Source organism: Corticium candelabrum, chromosome 16 (genome assembly GCF_963422355.1).
Source record: "Corticium candelabrum chromosome 16, ooCorCand1.1, whole genome shotgun sequence".
NCBI classification, from domain to species: Eukaryota; Metazoa; Porifera; class Homoscleromorpha; order Homosclerophorida; family Plakinidae; genus Corticium; species Corticium candelabrum.
Window position 1 is genome coordinate 4,524,293 of NC_085100.1, and position 18,943 is coordinate 4,543,235.

Consider the following 18,943-nt stretch of genomic DNA (forward strand, 5'->3'; position numbering starts at 1 on the left):
CGTCGTATCTACACGTTTAGCTATAGTTTCTACGTCGATCGCATGCGACAACGTAAGTTACTAGCTAGTGAATTCAAACCAGGCGACCAACGCAATACGACAGCTTACTAGTACCTAGGAGCAGCGCCGGAACCAGGAATTTTTGAAAGAGGGTGTTCACCGTTAGCAGTTATTTATAGCATTACTAATTTTCTCTTTTCTAGTGAAATTATATGAAATTATTGAACCACACCTATTGGAAAAGAGGGGTTTCAACCCCTGAACCCCTCTGGATCCAGCCCTGCAGAGTCTGTTTGTAAAATGTTTCTGTTGATATTGTGTGTGGTGAAAGCGTGAGTTGAAAACAATGGATACGATAGCGATCTACTTGAAAGAAAGGCGGTGACGTGTTGTCTCCCTCCTAGCTAGGTGCTTCCCGTCTTTCGGTTTCTAGAATGTATAGGTCGGAGATAGGCAGCTATAGTTCGACCAACGTTTATTGCAGCACATAGATCGCAGTCGAATACAGGAGGTATCTAGGGATTCAGATATGTTCTTTCTAATAATATTGCCCAGTACGTATCAGACAATGAAGCATTAATTAATTAAAATTGCTAGGACAGTAGACATCACGGAAATTGCTGCATTGTAGTTTTTCAAAGTAAGAATGGTGCGGGAAGCACATTGTCTACATGCAACGTACTGGCGGCCGCTCTAGGTGTGGTGATCTGGTCAGTGGGTAATTGGGCCATTGTCATTCTAATATTTGCGTTTCTAGTTTTCTCATTTCTCATTTTTAATTTTTGCAATAAACAATTATTTAAAATCCCTCATTTCTAATTTTTAAAATTTGAATTTAAATTTTAAATTTTTACATTTCAAATCTTACTTTTTAAGATTTGTATTTCTTATTTTTGATTTCTAAGTTTGCTAGCTAAAATCCCCATTTTTCAACTCACACTTCCAACTGTCGCTTCACCACACACAATATCACAAACAGACTCTGCGTTGGTCGCCTGCAGCTGGTTTCACTAGCTAGAGCTTGAGCCTATCATGCGATCAACGTAGATCTAGCCTCGTACCAGACCCTCTCGCGCCGTCGTGTCCGGTCCCGGCACGATGCTACGTAGATCTAGGTATGACGCGACGTACGCCCTCGCATAGATCGAGATAGAAGCAGGCTTAGCCGTGTTGTTTCATTGAACATCATGATGAGCTACAAATTCTCACTGCCAATATGTCGCAGTTGAAGCGCAAGGCCGGAAACATCAACACGTGACGGTATATATGCATAGCGCATGCGTGTGAGACCGGCCAAGTCCCCATTCCGTAGTCTGCAGTGCAGTCTGCGTAGTCTGCAGTCTGCGTTTTACAGCAACTCCTACGCGAGAGGCCATCCGTACACGTATTTGTCCGGGTCTGGAGGTAGGGCGTGGTGGCACTTTTAGTCGAGAGACCCCGTTCTCGTTAAAACCAGCCAAATCCATTGATTGTCACGGATCAAGAATAGTTATCTAACGTCTCTACGTTGCCCTATATTTCCTACTTAGACAATTGCGTTGAACCAAGATCTCGCGTCCGAATCTAGACGGTATCCGAAACTAGATACGGGACTCTATCTCTAGTAGATAATTATACCGGCCGACCGGCTGACCGACTGCTAGGCAATGGCGTAACACGTGATCGCTAATTGAGGGAAATAGTGACAGGATGTTAGTCTCTTTCTCACGGCTCTCACGCTCTTCTATGCCAGCTGGAAAGCTCTAGGACACAGACACATGGTAGCCCCTTTGAGGCTGAAAGTGTTATACGGGAACTGGACACTCCCAGGTGAACGTGAGGCTAACATTACATGGAGGGTTTGCACTGTAGTGCTTCTTCATTGAAACTGTGCAGGCTGTGTCTAGACCGTCACTTCCACAACGATGAGCCTTCTCATTAGAAACCATGATAGGATTTCTAAGCATGCATGCACATCCCACAGATCTAGAGTCTTTCTATAGGGTTCTGCGTTGACGAATTTTTTGGGACCACAGTTGGGGCACATTTCGGATGTTTGACTTGCACGTACATGGTAGACAAATTCACGTGCACGCATGGCCCACGCTCGCGTGAATCAAGTAATTAGAATGCAGTTCAAGTATGGTCTAATTAAAACTATTAATAAAAGCACACAAATCTAGGTATCTATGTTACTATTTTTTAAAACTGAACCTCAAATGTTATTTAATTAATTAAGTTGAGTAATCAAGTAATTGTTTAGAATTTAATTTATATAGTTTGATGTTTAATTTTAATCCAATTGTGTGCTCTAGTAAATTTATAGTAAATTGTAAACAATGCCAGTACCTGATTGGTTCATATTTACTAGTGGTAGTCTACATGCATTATAAATTATTTGTTACAGACCAAACAAGATAAACAAGGCTACACTATGTACATTTCTCAAACTTTCTGAATTAGGAACCTAGGCTGATACTAGTCTCGAGCAGCCAGTCCCTCCCCCCTTTGACTTCCGTTGGCATGCACACTCATATTACTGTTATAAAAATATACATAAACAGTAGCCCTAACAAGCACCGTTAAAAGTTGTCCAAATTGAAATACTATGAAGTCTTTCTTGCCAAAAGCTTTAATGTTTGCATGAAACAGGGGTGTCCAACTGTAATTTTATTTTTGCTATGATGAGTTATATTGTGCCAAGTAACACGGAAGTTTTAATATATTCACGTGACCATTCAAGCTTAGTTAGAGCCACCTTTAATTACTAAAGAGTAGAAAAGGCTGGAAACTACCACCTCCATAAATGAAGAACGCACTAATGCCTGCATCCAAGTCTGACATCTCACACGTCGTCTGTCTCACAAAATTAATTCTGAATGCATGCTTTCTAATTTCAAGTTGTTAAAGAGATGACAACTAATGCCTCTGTCGCTAATATCTTAGTCACTTAGACTTGTTGCCAGATACTTGGCTCTGTCGCCAAATTTGGCAACATGCATATGGCGACAGTTGGAAACCCCTAATAAAATTTCTAGTAGTATTGACAATGTGGACCCGAACTCTTCTAGTCGGCATATGCAGGAAAAAAGATTGTGTAGTAATGGAGCACAGTGTGAATTGTTCATGCAGTAATTCGTGCCATTCAACACTGTTTCTTCTAGTTCTAGCCCAAATGATGTAATTAAGAAATAATTAAATAACATATTGCTGATCTACAAGCGGTTTGTAAAATATTGGTCAGACTGTTCTTATTAGGTGGTGAAACATTAGACAATGAAACGAGCTCCAGAGACAGAAAGAATTAAGTCTCATGACCTAGCTCCTCTTGATGCAATTTCAAAATGCTCAAGTGTGTAAAGCCTAGCTACATCGTAAGCTGTTTATTAAGTCTTAATTCCATACATACTGTACATACGTAGATATCAGTGGACAACCATCATGTATGCATGTATGTATACATGTATCACAGTATACTATGATGGTATACTGTGATACATGCATACATACATGCATACATGACGGTTGTCCACTGATTTCATCCAGTGATGACACCGGTCAATGTCCGCTTGCTCTCCTGTGTGATGCAAAGCCCTAGCCCAAACGACAAAATCTCCCACATGAAGGACAAGTACACGTATTTGTCACATTAGAAACCGGCACACAAGGTAGATGTGCCGTTTCTGTTCTGACGTCTAATTAAGTGATATTGCTTCAACTCTTTTCTCTTCAAAATTTACTAGTGAGGAATGACATACACTTCTCCAAGTTGCTCTATCTGTGTTATATTTTCCAAGTTGTTGGGATCCATCAAACACTTTTTCAAGTTGGTCTTCAGTGAGTCTTTGAACAATAGTTTTGGCTTTGACTGAGGACGTTTCCCTGAGCAAGCTGACCAAAAAATAACTGCTTGGGAATTCTGTTACCAGACATCTGAATTAGATCCATGTCCAGTCCATCTGAACTGAGATTTGATGAGAAAGTAATCAATTCCAGGCATATTGGCCTTGATTTTCCTAACACTTCAACATTAGACATCATGTCCTGCTAGTGAATACATGTACCACAGATATGCCTCGAAGACAACGGAGATGAAAAGATTCAAGTTTCTTAATGTGGCGCCTGTACTTGGTCTAGGTTTTGCAACCATAAAGCAGAACAGATAGTACAACTGCTTTGTATACTGCAATCTTGGTATCGATCCAAACGTCATGTCTCTTCCACAATTTTTGAGAGAGCTTTCCAAAAACCGGAGTTTAATTGCTTTGAAAATACGCTGGTGATACTTCTGCGTCTATTGTAGTATCGTTGGACATTTTACTTCCTAGATATGTAGAGTTTTGAAATAAGACAGTTTGTTCTCAGGGATCCTAACAGGTGGAGGTTAATTTGAAGGTAGAAAAGAGGCGTGGTTGAAATATCACTTCAGTTTTTTAGACTGATTGTCCGGTCAAACCGATTGGCAGAGTCGGCCAAACAATTGACATGACAATAGACTGGATGTCATCAAAACTGTGAGCAACCAGTGCACAATCATCAGCAAATAGGAATTCCCTAACCAGAGACTATGAAATTAAAGTTCAAGATCCAAATCGTCTAAAGTTGAAGACGCCACCATGCATTCTGAAGTGAATGTGAACTCCCCTGTCCTCATCACAGAAGGCATCAATCAGCATGACAGAAAGCAATATGCTGAAAAGTGTGGGCTCGCCACACATCCTTGCTTTGTTCCATTATTCACTGGAAAGCAATCAGATTCTGAACCACCCTCAATGACACGTGCCATCATGCCTTTATAAAATGCTTTGATTATAGATTCACTATTTTGGCGGGGAATCCTACTTTAGCTAAAATTCTCCACAAGCCATGCAGCAGATCGATCCACAGAGTCAAAAGCTTTCATAAAGTCCACAAAAACAATAAATATGTCAGTATGTTGCTCAAGGCTCTTTCCTTGCACCTGCTAAGCAGAGAAGATCATATCAACCGTGCCTCTGCCACATCTGAAACCATACATACACATGTACATACATACACTGTCTACATGTGCGTGTGTGTGCGCGCATGTGTATGTGCATGTGTAGTGTGCATGTGTGTGTGTGTGTGTGTGTGTGTGTGTGTGTGTGTGTGTGTGTGTGTGTGTGTGTGTGTGTGTGTGCATGTGTGGTGTGCATTTGTGTGTGTGTGTGTGTGTGTGTGTGTGTGTGTGCGTGCGTGTGTGTGTGTCCGTGCGTGTGTGTGTGTGTGCATGCGTGTGTGTGTGTGCATGCGTGTGTGTGTGCATGCGTGTGTGTGTGTGTGTGTGTGTCCGTGCGTGCGTGTGTGTGTGTGTGTGTCCGTGCGTGCGTGTGTGTGTCTGTGTGTGTGTCTGTGTGTGTGTCTGTGTGTGTGTGTGTGTGTGTGTGTGTGTGTGTGTGTGTGTGTGTGTGTGTGTGTGTGTGTGTGTTGTATGTTGTGTGAGCATTTGTTCTGTGTGTCTGTCTATCTGTTTGTGTGTCTGTGCGTGCAAGGTAACATTCACTAATAAATTTTTTTTAGTTGGGCAATCAAGGCTCATTTCATGTTAGAACGAGCATCCATTGTAACAAGAAGAAACTCCTCTATTATAATTATATTATAATAATTATATAAATATGTGTTTGGGTCAAACACAATTCTTTTGAATTGTGCAAGTCATTTTGTTGGGTTTAATTGGGTAAAAATATAGTTTGTTTGGCATCAAACTTTGACTGGTCGCAAAATTCTCACTTGATGACAACATTCTAAAGCAAGAAAATTGAGATACAAGACATTGCAATCTAAACTTCTTACAACCAGTTTTCTGTCATGACATGCAGCATCAATGCAATGTCAACTTATGCCAAGGAGTTTTAGTTAGTCAACTATAATTGTGAGTTTCTACGTTAAATTCTGCATGCAAGTGGTCCAAATTCCAAATTTTTGACTTGGCTTCAACAAATGATTTGATATAACTAAAATGTGATTTCTTTAGAAATACGGTGATCAAAGATAATAAATTGTGTATTATAATTAGAGAGTAGATGCAGATTTTGGTATTCAATGGCAGACGTCATGGATGCTTTGTCATCAGCATACAGATACAAGTGCAATGAGGAAAAGTGTCAGGTGTAGGTACACAAGGTGGATTACTGAAATTACTGAAATAAAACTACTTCAAAAGTGGTTAAAAATACAGTAGATTGTAATGGTGTAAATAGTCAATGCTCCCGGTTATATAGTGTATTTTGATAATAATGCAGGTTTAGTAACGTCTTATGAGATTTTCTGAGCAAGAATATATACTGCATATATAGTACTGCGCACAAGCAGCCATTGTGTATAGTGTATGATGATGTATGTAGATGCAGCCAATTCAGTCAAAGGCTACTGGTAAATTGCCACGTTATGTCAATCTGAAACAGTAGAATAAACACGTTTCAGAGTGTTTCCGAGTGTACCACGTGTTCCATGTGTTGTGATCAAATGACAAACACTCCTTCACATTCTAAAAACTTTCTTGTGGAACTAATGTCAACATGATACACGACACATATCAGTATTCGTTACATAATTGAAAGTATATTTGAACACAAAACAGGTGGTTTGGAAGATGGCTAGCTGGAATGGTTGAATTACAACCTATGGTGCATGAATATTCTCTGCTAGACATAAACAGCACATTTAAATATAACAATATGTAAATTACTAATAACCCTCCACCCACACATATTTCATAGACGTTACTGTAGAATTTGATGACAATCAATCTGCTAGCAACAGGAAGAATTTGAATATTTATCTTTGAAAAAATTAATGTGAAATGGATCCATTCAATGTTGTTGAAAATGATCGTGTGTGTGTGTGTGTGTGTTTGTTTGTGTGTGTGTGTGTGTGTGTGTGTGTGTGTGTGTGTGTGTGTGTGTGTGTGTGTGTGTGTGTGTGTGTGAGTAATGGTGTAAGGAAGTTGAAATAGAGTATTTGTATAGGGGAGAAGTCTAACAGAAGGCCTATCAGACAGGTGCCAACTGGTTCTTCTAAAGGCAGGAAAATCTTAGAGACTTGGCCAAAGTCAGGGGTAACGGCATACTTAATACTTAAATGTTACATGGAACTTAAATGCTGTTAGAATGGCTTTCATTGGCAGCTAAATTTTTTTTGTACAGTCTGAATTGCCTTTAGAATTCTCACGATATATGTTTGCAGCCAACGACTAGAAACCTTATATTTGCTTACTTTTACAGATAGTTGTATAGCCACTAGTCAAAGTGAAAGTTGTTATGTTAATTAATTAATGGTAAACTCTACCTTGGACTTTGAACAATTTCTAAATGTGTTATTAAAAGAACCTATTTTTTACATGTTGTTCTTACATGTTCAATTCCTTACATGCTTTGCTGACGGAGAATTAGGCAAAGTATTCCTTATACAATGCTTTTCTAAGACAAATAGTCTGCACAGTCGTTTCGACTAAAACTAATTTACTTACTTTTGCAAGAGCACAAACAAGAAAGAAATCATGCAATAAGGCAAACATTAGTAAAGTTTGTGAGTCACTGCTTTACTCAAATCAAAAATGCACAACTACCTGATGTAAACAAACTGAAGTTAGAACAAGTAACTGTATAATCAATCTAGACAAGAATCAAACAAGAGGAGGCAAACAATTATTGTGTGCTAGAGCACCACACTTTGCTTGATACTGGCCATTTTAGCAAGCGTTCTGTCTCCTATTATCAATACTTGTTTGAAGACTGAACTCTTTTTGACTGGAGCTTTCTTTTTGGTAGAGTGTGACGACATAAGTTTTTCATGTTGGTATTGTTTGATTTTCTCTGAATTAATGATGGACGACCAGACTTAAGAGGTTTTCCTCCACACTCTTAATGGCTCGTTTGCTTACAGCTGTTGGTTGTACTGTAATGGTGCGTTTGTTGCTTCTGATTTTACGTCGGTGTCCCTTTCCAAACTTGTGCAGAGCAGATATTAACAATGGCTTTGTGTAAGATTTCTCTTTGCCATCAGCACCTCTAATTTTTTGTACTGGCTGCAAAATTCTCGTATAGCTGTTGTAAATACAGTGTCCCTACTTGCCAATCCTTTCTTAATGTCTGTCATGACGTATGTCAAATCTGTTAGAGTGTCTTCAAAATTGTTAGAGGTGGTGTGGCTCTGATGCTGTTGTGGGTATTCACTTGCATGATCAGATTCTGGCGATGCAGGTTCATAGTCAATAGTTGTTTCTTGGTCTTCAATTTTTGTGTGTTGAGAGCTTGGAAACGTTTTGGTTCTTTTACTCCACTCTGGTTGCATCCCTAGATCTTTCACATAGGTGTCTTCTTCTTTCTGGTGCAGATGGCTGTAGAATGCAACTGGTAGTGCTGCCTCTCCGATTGCTATTTTGGCATACAGTTGGTGGCCACATACTGATGATGTTGGTATTTTATTTAAAGAGCGACGTTTGCATTTTAATGAAGCTGCCAGCTGATGTCCACATGGCTGACCGTTTCTTCCTCTTGGACAGGTACAAGTTCCTACAGTCAAATCCACTTTCCATGTTTGTTGATTGTCTGTCCTACTTTGAACGTGAAATAGTCATCTGAGTCAGTGGCTTGGATGGTATGAGATGAAACTGTATCTGCTGTACTACCTGAAATGGTAAATCGAAGAGCAACAAAGTTATCAAGATGATTGTTAGCCAGAGAAAGCAAACGCTGTTTGTAGTAGAGATCCATTGTTGTTGTAACAAATTGGAACATCTGGATACTGTTGTAGGCCCTTCAGTCGATCAAATACTATATCTTTAGTAATGCGAATTGCTGCCTCGGAGTAGTTATTTGTGTTGTTTCCTCAAGTTATAAAATATTTTCTAAGGCTAACACACCATTATTCACGCCTTTCCCAATAGGATTGCAACCTGTTTCGAAACTTAATGTTTTGCTGAACTTTTACATTACTGTCAATTCTTTGTTTAGCAGCAAGTAACTTTTCAGAAGAATCTGCGATTAACAGCTCCTTTACCATGCTCATAGACAATAGTCTGTCATTACCAGCAACGCCTGACGTTGAATTCCATAGCCACTGCCAAGTGCTCTGCAAAAAATGAAAGGCACACAAAACAGTGTAGCTTGAGGCCATGTTGTTTTCAAGGCATGTCGCTCACTTGTTGAGTCATCAGTCATAAATCCCATGGCCCTATTTCTACTCCTCAACTAAAGAATGCGTCTGATGGCAAAACTGTTTTGAGAGTTTCAAAAGCCTGTGTTAAAGTTTCTACATCTTCTCCTGAAGTCATCACTACAGCTAATGGTACAGCTCCAGCAGCAGTTGCTGTACTTATGATAAAAACAGGGGTATTTAGCCTATCCAGACTTGCAGTAGCATCACAGAAGACCATTTCTCCTGCTTGTCGGACAAGCTTGTGCGCTCTTGCCATAAGAGGGGTAACGATGGCAAGAATAAATGGTTTCTCAAGTTGCTGCTGGTCCACCATCGACTTGGAATATGCATGTTCTTGCAGTTCGCTGTCTCCATTCTGTCTTTGTTTCAGAGTGGCAGTGTACCTCTGTATATATGCTTGTCCACCATCAGCAGCAACAGTCTTGTTGTACCTGTTTACCTCATCATCTAACCTCTCAAACATGGCCTTGCCATTCTCAGCTCCCACTGTAGATTCTCTCCAGTTTTGAAACAGCCTTTGGACATCTTGAACATTAGGATTTGTGGATCGATCAGCTAATAGTCTTTGGATATCTGGCTTTACATCATGTTCCAATTGTAGGTGTCTCACATGCTTATGCCTTGCACTGGATGCAGAATTTCCATTCTCAAATAGTCGTATGTATTCATCTTTGATTTCTTGCGACACTGGTCGAAAACTTAATGCATGTCCTGAGTGCAGTGGATGATTGTGGTAGAAGTGTAATTTGACAGAGCATGGATACTGTGGGTATTTTAAGGCATGTTGTTTTGCTAATACTGAAACAGACAGGTTGGATGGACATCCTGTTTTTTTTGTCTCGTGTGCTTCTTTCACACCCTTCCTTTGGTGCACCACACTTCTTGTCTCTGCTACTTGCTGTCATCTTTTTTTGCGGGTTTCTTCTGTTTGTGCTGACAATGTCTAATTGTTTTGTATACTACTTTCTGTCCTTTCATCCAATATGAAGTTCCTTTGGTTACTCTGTATGTAGTTTCTGTTTTCTCTTCTAACTGCTGTATCCATGCTTGTGCATCAATTGCTGTGTCAATCGTCAACCACAGATGAACTTCAAATGCAATAGGTGGTGCACCAAGGAAACCTTCACTTTCAATCCTTTCAAATTTATCAATCTTGTAGGTGTACTTTTGTGACAGGTAGTTCATCAACTAATGGAATTTGTCACAGTTGTCATCCACTCTGTTGTCTTTTATAGACTTGATCTCATCTGGTACTTGAAATTGTCGCTGACACTTTGGTTGTGTGTTGTCCTTCTTTTCTTCACAAGTGGTGGTATACAGTCATCGGCGGCTACTTGTGCTTTCTCCTGAGAGTTTGTCACATTGGCAGCTACTTGTTCTTTGTCCTGAGAGTCTGTCACATCGATGGCTACTTGTTCTTTGTCCTGAGAGTCTGTCACCATGGCGTTCTCTGTTATTTCAGTAGATTTCTGTTTAGAGACAGTAGCTTCTTTTGACAGAGAGTATTCATTCTGAAAATTTAGTTTCAGCTGCAGACAAAAACAACAGTTTGAGCCACTGGCACGTTTGTATGCATGTATGGTATATGCATGTATGTTGAAAGACCTAATGAAATGGTCTATTTCTGTCCACATAATTGAAGTTTGTTAAGAAGGATGACTGATTGCTGATGCTTCAATGTCTTGAGAAACTTTGTGAAAAATACTACATTTATAACGCCAAAATCCTATGATACCACTTGACCATGCATCTGCACTTCTTTCTCTATATGGAGTGAAAGGAATTTTGAATACTGGGAGGACGGATCATTTCTGAACTAACGTAGACAGTCATTGGCTGAGTGGCAGTGTTCATTGTATGTCTATTGTTGTACTTTGTTCCTTGAGATTGGCAGTCTTTTCTGTTTGTGCCAAAATTGCTTACGTGTATATAATAGGCAATGGCTGCAGTTTCTCTCCTTTTTAGAGCACTAAAAGAGATGTATAATGATTTCTATGTACTTCACACTTTAAAGCAAATGTATACGCAAGGATGTATCACATTGGAAATCTTTGGCAAACTTGTCTGTTAAATTGGTTGTGTCGTAACTCTCTGTAAGTTATGTTTATAAACATTGAACAGTTAGTTCTAGTTTGTAACTTGTCATAACTGTTTTGCAGTCTTTGGGTCAAGAGTCCTACTAAACTATAAATTGTGCATTTATGTATGTACTGGTAGTAATTTTATTGTGAGATTGACAAATGGTATCCTGCTTATTTGATGCACGTACGGTTGGACAGTACATGCACTAGAAATTAGAATTTGAGTTTTAAGAAAGGCTTGTTTTGTACCTTGTCTTGTACCATGTGGGCGTTGCAGGCTGCTTTCGTCTTTTTTGAAGGAATCTGTGTCCTCAGAAACATGTGCAGTGTCTTTGTGTGCAATGTCTTTGTGAACCTGTTTGGACTCTAGTCTCTGTTTCTTTTGTCTTGGTTCACCAATAGAGTCTTCTTTCTCCTTACTAATGTTGTCACGGTTTGGCTGAAACCAGGTACATAGCATATTTGAGTTTTACTGTAAAAATACAGGCATATGCTGTAGAAACAAACCTTTTTGGGAAGTTCCAAGAAATTCCACGTATATTTCCTTGGTTTTCTGCCAAGTGACAAATTTTTTCTGGTTGCAGTTTGATATCCACTATATTGTGTATATCTATTTTCTGGCGTAGTATCCAGGTTGCCAAGGTTGTCCTCAAAAAAGGAGCATATCTACTTGCATGGTAAAACAGCACCAAGTGTGGTTGTGCTATGTCAGCGGCAGCAGACTGTAAAGAACATAGATGTTTCCAAACCCTCCTTGGACAATAGGAAGCAACTGCAACAAAGCACATAGCAATCACAACACATGCAGATGAACAGGTTTGCACAGGGGAATTGCAGCAGTGCCTTGAGCAGGTGTGTTTCCCATTTATGTCAAACTTTGCTTTGTGCATTGCTATCATAGGAAATGACATGCCAGTGTGCTTGCCCAGAAGTTCTTACTTTTACATTTACAAACAATGCAACTGCCTAGGAGTATTTGTTAAAGTTTCTGTTGTATCATGACATAGACTCTAAAGAGTGTCACGATTTAATACACAAATTGACAAATGTACCTACATGTATCTACAGTACCCTCCCTACACCATTCATCCCTCACCGTATAGAAAACTGATGTAATCTTTGTAAGAACTAAATCTGTTTAGTATAGCAGACTATATGTAATTTTAAAATTTGGTAAACAATTTAAACTGGTATAACACTATCTCAACTTCTATGACTAATAGTGGAGTTCCTCACACCTCAAATGAAATTTATTTGGCTTCATGCATTGCTGCAAACTCATGAATCCCATCAATGTCGTAAATTCCAGAAAGAAAACCTGCAGTGTACAGGTGATGTCTTGATTTGTCTGGTGATAACTCAGTAGTTCCTGAAGTTGGCTACATAGGCTTCTACAAGCTGATTCACTAGGCATCATTGTGCTTGTGTGCGGATCACTGAACTGGGACGTTACAGGAACGTTGACGATCATTACTCTTTCTGGACTGACACTAGGGAAGTCAAATGCAGCACAGTCTCGCCTGTTCAGACGTCTAATGGTTCTCTACGCAAAAGTACAATATTATTTCAGAACGTTTGAGAAATGTACAAAATCCCTATCCAATCAAAAGTATTGTGTAGCCTTGTTTATCTTGTTTGGTCTGCAACAAATAATTTATAATGCACGTAGACTACCACTTGTAAATATGAACCAAACATAAATTAATGTCCAGGTACTAGTATTATTTATAAATTTACTATAAATTTACTAGAGCGCACAATTGGATTAAATTAAACATCAAACTATTAAATTAAATTCGGAACAATTACTTAATTACTTAATTAAATCACATTTAAGGTTCAGTTTTAAGTTAAAACAACATACTAACATAGATACCTACTTTTAATTAATATTTAATAATAATCCATACTTCATACTAATTAATTGATATGTGCAGACCTTTGCCGTTTTGTATGATCACTGCATCACGTAAAAAATTTTCTGGAGCCAGCTGTTTCTCGAGAAAGTCGATTTCTGCAAAGAACACGGCGTGTAGCAACCACCATTCCCCAAATGGAGCTCTCTTTCATTAACCAATGCGGCTCACTCACTGCAATATAAACTGCTCGCAGAGACACGCCACGCCACGCCAGTCCTACGATCTGTTAGCATAAAGGCGTGCACGTGAATTGTCTGGCATGCACGTGCAAGTCACATATATCGGGACTTGACATCCGGGATGTGCCCCAACCGTGCCCCAAAAAATTGCCTGCGTCGGTACAGTGTACACGTGATGGGAAGAGAGTGGAAAGAGAGGAGAAATAGAGAGTTAGGGTTAGGGCTAGCACACTCGCAGCGGCCACTTTGTTTCCGGTCATGTGAACGTTAATTAACCCTAGGCTTATGTATAATCACAAGCGTTATTCCATCAGGCGGTTAAGACCCTAACTCCAACCCTAACTCTACTACCACTACTGTTTTTCTCTCCTCCCATTACGTGCAGAAAGCAGTCTGGAGTAGGCTAAAAATTTAGTTGCTACTCTACACAAATTCCTAGTTCAACTACAAAAAGTTCCCACAAAGTGAACTGCCCAGACATGAAGCACACCCCTTTCTCGAAACAGTTGCACACACTAAACGATTCCTGCTCTACTGTCAAACACACTTACTGTCAGAATCTTCAACAAACCAAGACTGATTACCACATCCAACTAACACAATACAAATACCTATACTAATTCTTTGTGGTATATAAAAATAGAATCCAGTGGTCTTTCACATCTTAATCTAGCTACTTCTACTCTACAATCTTTTGCTAACATACTAGACTGATGATAAAGTTTAAAACAATTACGTTTACTAGTAAAACAAAAAATTCCACAGTTGATACAACAAGTATATATACATGTCCTCATCTTGTCTCTCAATCTACACACTATACACCTACAAAATAATGACAGTCAATTGCAATAATTGGTAGACGCTATGTTTGCTTACTGTTTTCCCAAACACGTTGATTTCATCCAGGCCGGCATACGATACACCGGCCTGACATAGTTGGGAGCATCGGCAACGTTGCCAGGTTGCCCTCCAGCACGCTGAGCCTGGTAATGCTTGCTGGCACATAGGCCAGCAACTAGCTCTTTGACCAGTTTGAGGATAAATCCTTATGACAGATCTAAATGTGGCTGGCTATTAATATCAACTAAACTCATATACTCTAATTTTGTAAATGTTCGGCATACATTTAATTTTGGCAATTTCGGCGAAGGGTCTGCCATGCCCAAATTAAATGTCCACTCAAATTTAATGCCCATTCAAATGTTGGATCAGTTTCTTTTGAAACATTCAAAACTGACATTACTAGTACTATTAGTATATGTACTGTAAGCACATTCATATGTTTGCCAAAAATCTGGGCAACTGTCAGCACTTTGACCAAACAAATAAAATTGTGAAATTACTACTACATTACAACCTCTTACACTTTCTCTAGGAAGCAAACATCAGCTCCTCGCTATTATCTATGCCTCCTTAGAGACGATTGCACAGAAAGCGAATTACAGGTGCAATCCCAGTAGAAACTGCAATGAGAGCACCTTTCTGGCCATGCAAGTAACTGTCAAAGATCACAACTGTCGTGTTCTCGGTGACAACCACTGCCACTGATCTCCCTTTTGCAATGAAACAGCAGCAGTGGTATTCGAGTACATCTGTCGCCTACTTGTCAAGAATTGAGACGCCTTTCTGAGGCAGCTCTCCAGAGCGCAACATAAGTATCATGGGACTTTGGCACCTAATACCAAGAATTCGAACTTCCACATAGCATGTCGTGAGATCCGCTGTGCCGTATTAGAGAAATTCGTGCACGAGTAGAGATGAGTTCAATCGGGAAGAAATCTTGTCGTCCCAAGACAGCTCTGGAAGACACACAACAACACCTCCACTGTCTACTTCGATTGAATCATGGTGCGCAAAGTCACAATAGGTGACACCACAGCAAAACAGCCTTCCGATGACACCACAAACTACAGAGAACACACCACAAACATTCCCCAGTGAGAAAAGACTGCGTGGCAAAGGAAGCGCACGGAAGTGCAGCAGTCTGCAAACGCGTAGGGAACAGACTATTTGGTGGCATCGCGATCTACCGACAAACACCAGAACAAAGCGAACCACAGGGCACCAGCCACCACAAAGGACACCAGTCACTCTTTGAAAGTAGAGAAGGTCACTTGCTAGAGGAGCAGAAAGGAGCGGTGGTTTGCGAGTACAAAGCGAACAAATATTCAAAATGGCTGCACCCATGGATCATTTTCCTGTAATAATATATATATATATATATATATATATATATATATATATATATATATATATATATATATATATATATATATATATATTCTCAGAACGAGATACTCATTCAACAACATAAGTAAATACATACAACGGGAAACTAGCGCCTGCGTTTCTCTTAAAATTCTGATTGCATTTGCACTGAATTCAATTCCAACCTACACATTTTCAAAACAGGACACTCATTACATTTTCATTTGTCTTCAACGAGATATTAACTAGCAATCAATAATCTAATCAGCTTGGGCAAACAATGGGATCTATAACAGCACATTACTTTGGGATAATGGATTGCTGCTAATTGCTGAAACAAGATGTAATTGAACAAGATATAACTCTCAACAAAATATTTCATAAAAATTCTATCCGCCTGCTAATTCTTCAGAATGGAGTAAAAATGCATGTGAATGAGGTATACTTGAAGTCTTCATAAATTCTCAGAATGGGATACTCATGCTCCAACATAAATTTGCATATAACGTTAAATTTATTAACCAGTAACTAATAATCTAATCTGCTCATGCAGAGAACTAGTCCGCGATAATAAGCAATTGTGCAGATTGTCGCACAGAGTGGAGTACAAGTATGTTCTCGTTGTGCAATTTTTACGGAATTACGAAGCAGACTATACTGAGCAGTTCAACTAAACTACAAACTCTACATAAGACTAACTCTAGCTAGCAACAGAACAGAGTCAAGAAAAAGAATGTCAGTGAGGGACAGAGTATCACGCTGCTATGTCAGAAACAATGTTTTCTAAAGCTTGATGTCTTGTTTCCCATACCTCTCCCTTCACATGAACTCGTCAGGGTAAGATGGCAGCATGTGTCGGTGACAGCCTTTCATGCATTTAAGGCGTAGCTTTATTCGATTCCAATAGGATTCTATGTGGATCGTATGGACGCCGGTTGCAGGGTCTCAAAAATGAAATGAGTGGTTGACTGTCTTGGTACATGGCATTTGAAAGCTGGTTAGCCTGATGGGAAGCTCTCCATTCATTGCAATGAATAGTTGTCTATGAGAGTACGTGCACCTGTATGATCGGCAGAAGGGTTGCCACATCCCTACATTGGACTGCTTGCATGAATCCAGGGGCAGGAGTCATTGAGTTATCAACAATACAGAACACTGGATGCCATGCCAGATGTCCATAGCGACAACAAAGGCAACATACTGTAAGAATCACAGAATGTGTGGTGTGATCAACACAATGGACTACTTTGGGCTTGTGCAAGAAACAGGATTCATCTATCTTACACACATTAGGGTGCAGCCCCACTCTGCCCCAACATGAATTTATTGGCATCTGAAGCAACTTCCAAGAGCAGATGTCACAAAAGTACTGGAAGCACTGAACGACAATGTACTCCTTCACAAGCATCCAAGACCTGGTCATCATATGCCTAATGGAGTATGATCACCATGTACTTTGTCAAAGTTATATTGCTGTTTGAGAAAAATGATCCAGTTCTCACTGATCTATAACAGTAATAGTAGTATATTGCTAAATTGTTGCTAGGCTTTTTGATTGAGAAATTACAACCTTGTTGCTTTGCAGTTGTGTTTAGGGCATCTCCAGATGTAACCATCAGTTCCTCTCGAATATTTCTGGATATTCATGGCAGACCCACAGTGACAGTCTTTGATGTTTACTAGAAGATGATGACATTGCTCAAATCTAAATATGTTACCTCCTGAATTGTGACAACCATGTACATGGAATACTAAACAATCTTAAAGAGACATTTCAAAGATTTGTGTTAACGCAACGTTTCAGAAATGCGCGCTAACGTACATTTGCGGCAAAAAGCAATGGCTGCATGCGCTGATGGAAGTGAGAAGAACTGCAACGCGAAGTTACAGTTGAGTCCAGTTTTACGACAGGGCCCCCTTCGTTGTGTGGTAAAAATAGCTGTTCATACGTGGTCTGTCACACATGAACACAACTAAAAGGATAAAGAGGCAAGCGGTATTGGCGTCCGGATCTGTTTCACCGTCCAAATCTGTTTCGATGTCCACCGACTGCTGTCGATGTCACGTGATGTTACACGTGATGGCAAGAAAACCCTCTTCAGCGTCACGTTAGAAAAGCGTTGCCCGCTTGATAAGTATGAGTAAGTTGTGCATAAGTGTTTCAGCTACTGAACCAAACAGCACGCTTTGCAAACTGCAATCTACGGTAGATATTCGAGAAAAAGTTGGAGCCCCGATCGAAAGTTACAAATGCATCCGATAAAATTTATCATTTAATCAGTTAACAGCGTATGTAAGCATATCTCGTTCTGCAAATGCGTCAAATGTCTCAATTTGATTGTTGGTAACCAACAATCAAAGGTGTATGCTGGGCGCAATTTACTAGCGCATGCGGCCGAAATGTTCCTTTAAGATTTTTGGTATCCTTTCTCACGTTACACATGTGGACCTGAACAGACTACTGCTCAACCTGCAATTTTGGCGGAACAATCTGCACAATTGCTTATTATCCTGTAGATGTAATATTTCCCAAAGTAGGCGTGTACAGGCGTTTGTTTGCCCTGTTAAGTAAATAGCTTGTTGGGGTGAGTATCATAGCGTCCAGAATACCTACACCAATTAGCTGTAGGTGTGCATTTCCCTCTTCCAACTTCTACAGTTCTGCTGCTATAGTCAAAAGACTCAACTCTACCGACTCTGCTGCTCGTTGAAAGAGCACGCCCCTCTTCCAACTTTTACCAGCCCCTGCGCTGGTTGAGGTTTGGAAGAGGGGCGTGTCTTCCAGCCCAATCGAACTAACGCAACGAGGCTGTTTGCATGGATGACGTCATGCAAACCGGAAGTCGCAGAACACAATCGAAAATGAATAGAAGAACTTGCAAAACTTACTCCGTGAACTCGTCCTCCTCCTGATCGGACTCTTCCGCCTCCAGAACAGCAGCCTGGGCATCAATTTGACGCTGTACCTCATCGTCCCAATCAGAGTTGTCATCGCGCTGGTCATAGCCAGCAACGACTCCTCCTCTCCTTCCCCGTCAAAGTCCACGTGCTCCAAATCAAGCATACCAGGATCGGCGACCGGCGCACGAACTCGCTTCGAAGCGCTACGGCTCTCCATTAATCTCACGGGACAAGATTGCTGGACGAGCTTGTTTGTGATTGGTTAAGCTTGCGGACAAAATTTGCGACCCGTACAAAGAAGTTTACACCTAGCAGGGACAAAATAAAAGCCGGGGAAGGCTTCTTGCTAGTCAGAAACGTGTTACTAGGAGTTAACTAACATGATGAGTTTTTCATCAACTGTTCAATCAAACAGTGTAGTCTTGCGTAACCAGACCCTCTCCCGCCGCGCCGTTGATTACTTCGCGCATGCGCCTTTTGCAGGCAACGGACCTCG

At 40.2% G+C, this 18,943-nt stretch overlaps 1 protein-coding gene and 1 long non-coding RNA gene across 3 annotated transcripts; one reads left to right on the top strand and one right to left on the bottom strand.

Moving 5' to 3' along the window:
- Positions 1-6,801: 6,801 nt before the first annotated feature.
- LOC134192179 (uncharacterized) lies at positions 6,802-10,812 on the top strand. The gene is made up of 3 exons (XR_009971908.1): positions 6,802-7,054; positions 10,170-10,332; positions 10,392-10,812. It is a non-coding gene; the product is annotated as an uncharacterized LOC134192179 (long non-coding RNA).
- A 3,881-nt stretch (positions 10,813-14,693) lies between these two features.
- Positions 14,694-18,895, bottom strand: LOC134192532 (uncharacterized). 2 transcript variants are annotated; one of them, XM_062661270.1, is made up of 4 exons: positions 18,828-18,895; positions 18,436-18,755; positions 17,117-17,225; positions 16,319-17,052 (listed from the first exon to the last, which is right to left on the bottom strand). In XM_062661270.1, exons 2-4 carry the CDS (start codon positions 18,662-18,664, stop codon positions 16,977-16,979), a joined length of 414 nt encoding a protein of 137 aa, XP_062517254.1. In that variant the 5' UTR covers positions 18,665-18,755; positions 18,828-18,895; the 3' UTR covers positions 16,319-16,976. The 2 variants fall into 2 exon arrangements, with proteins under 2 accessions (XP_062517255.1, XP_062517254.1); XM_062661271.1 differs by lacking the exons at positions 16,319-17,052; positions 17,117-17,225 and adding an exon at positions 14,694-15,245.
- Between the last annotated feature and the right edge of the window lie 48 nt (positions 18,896-18,943).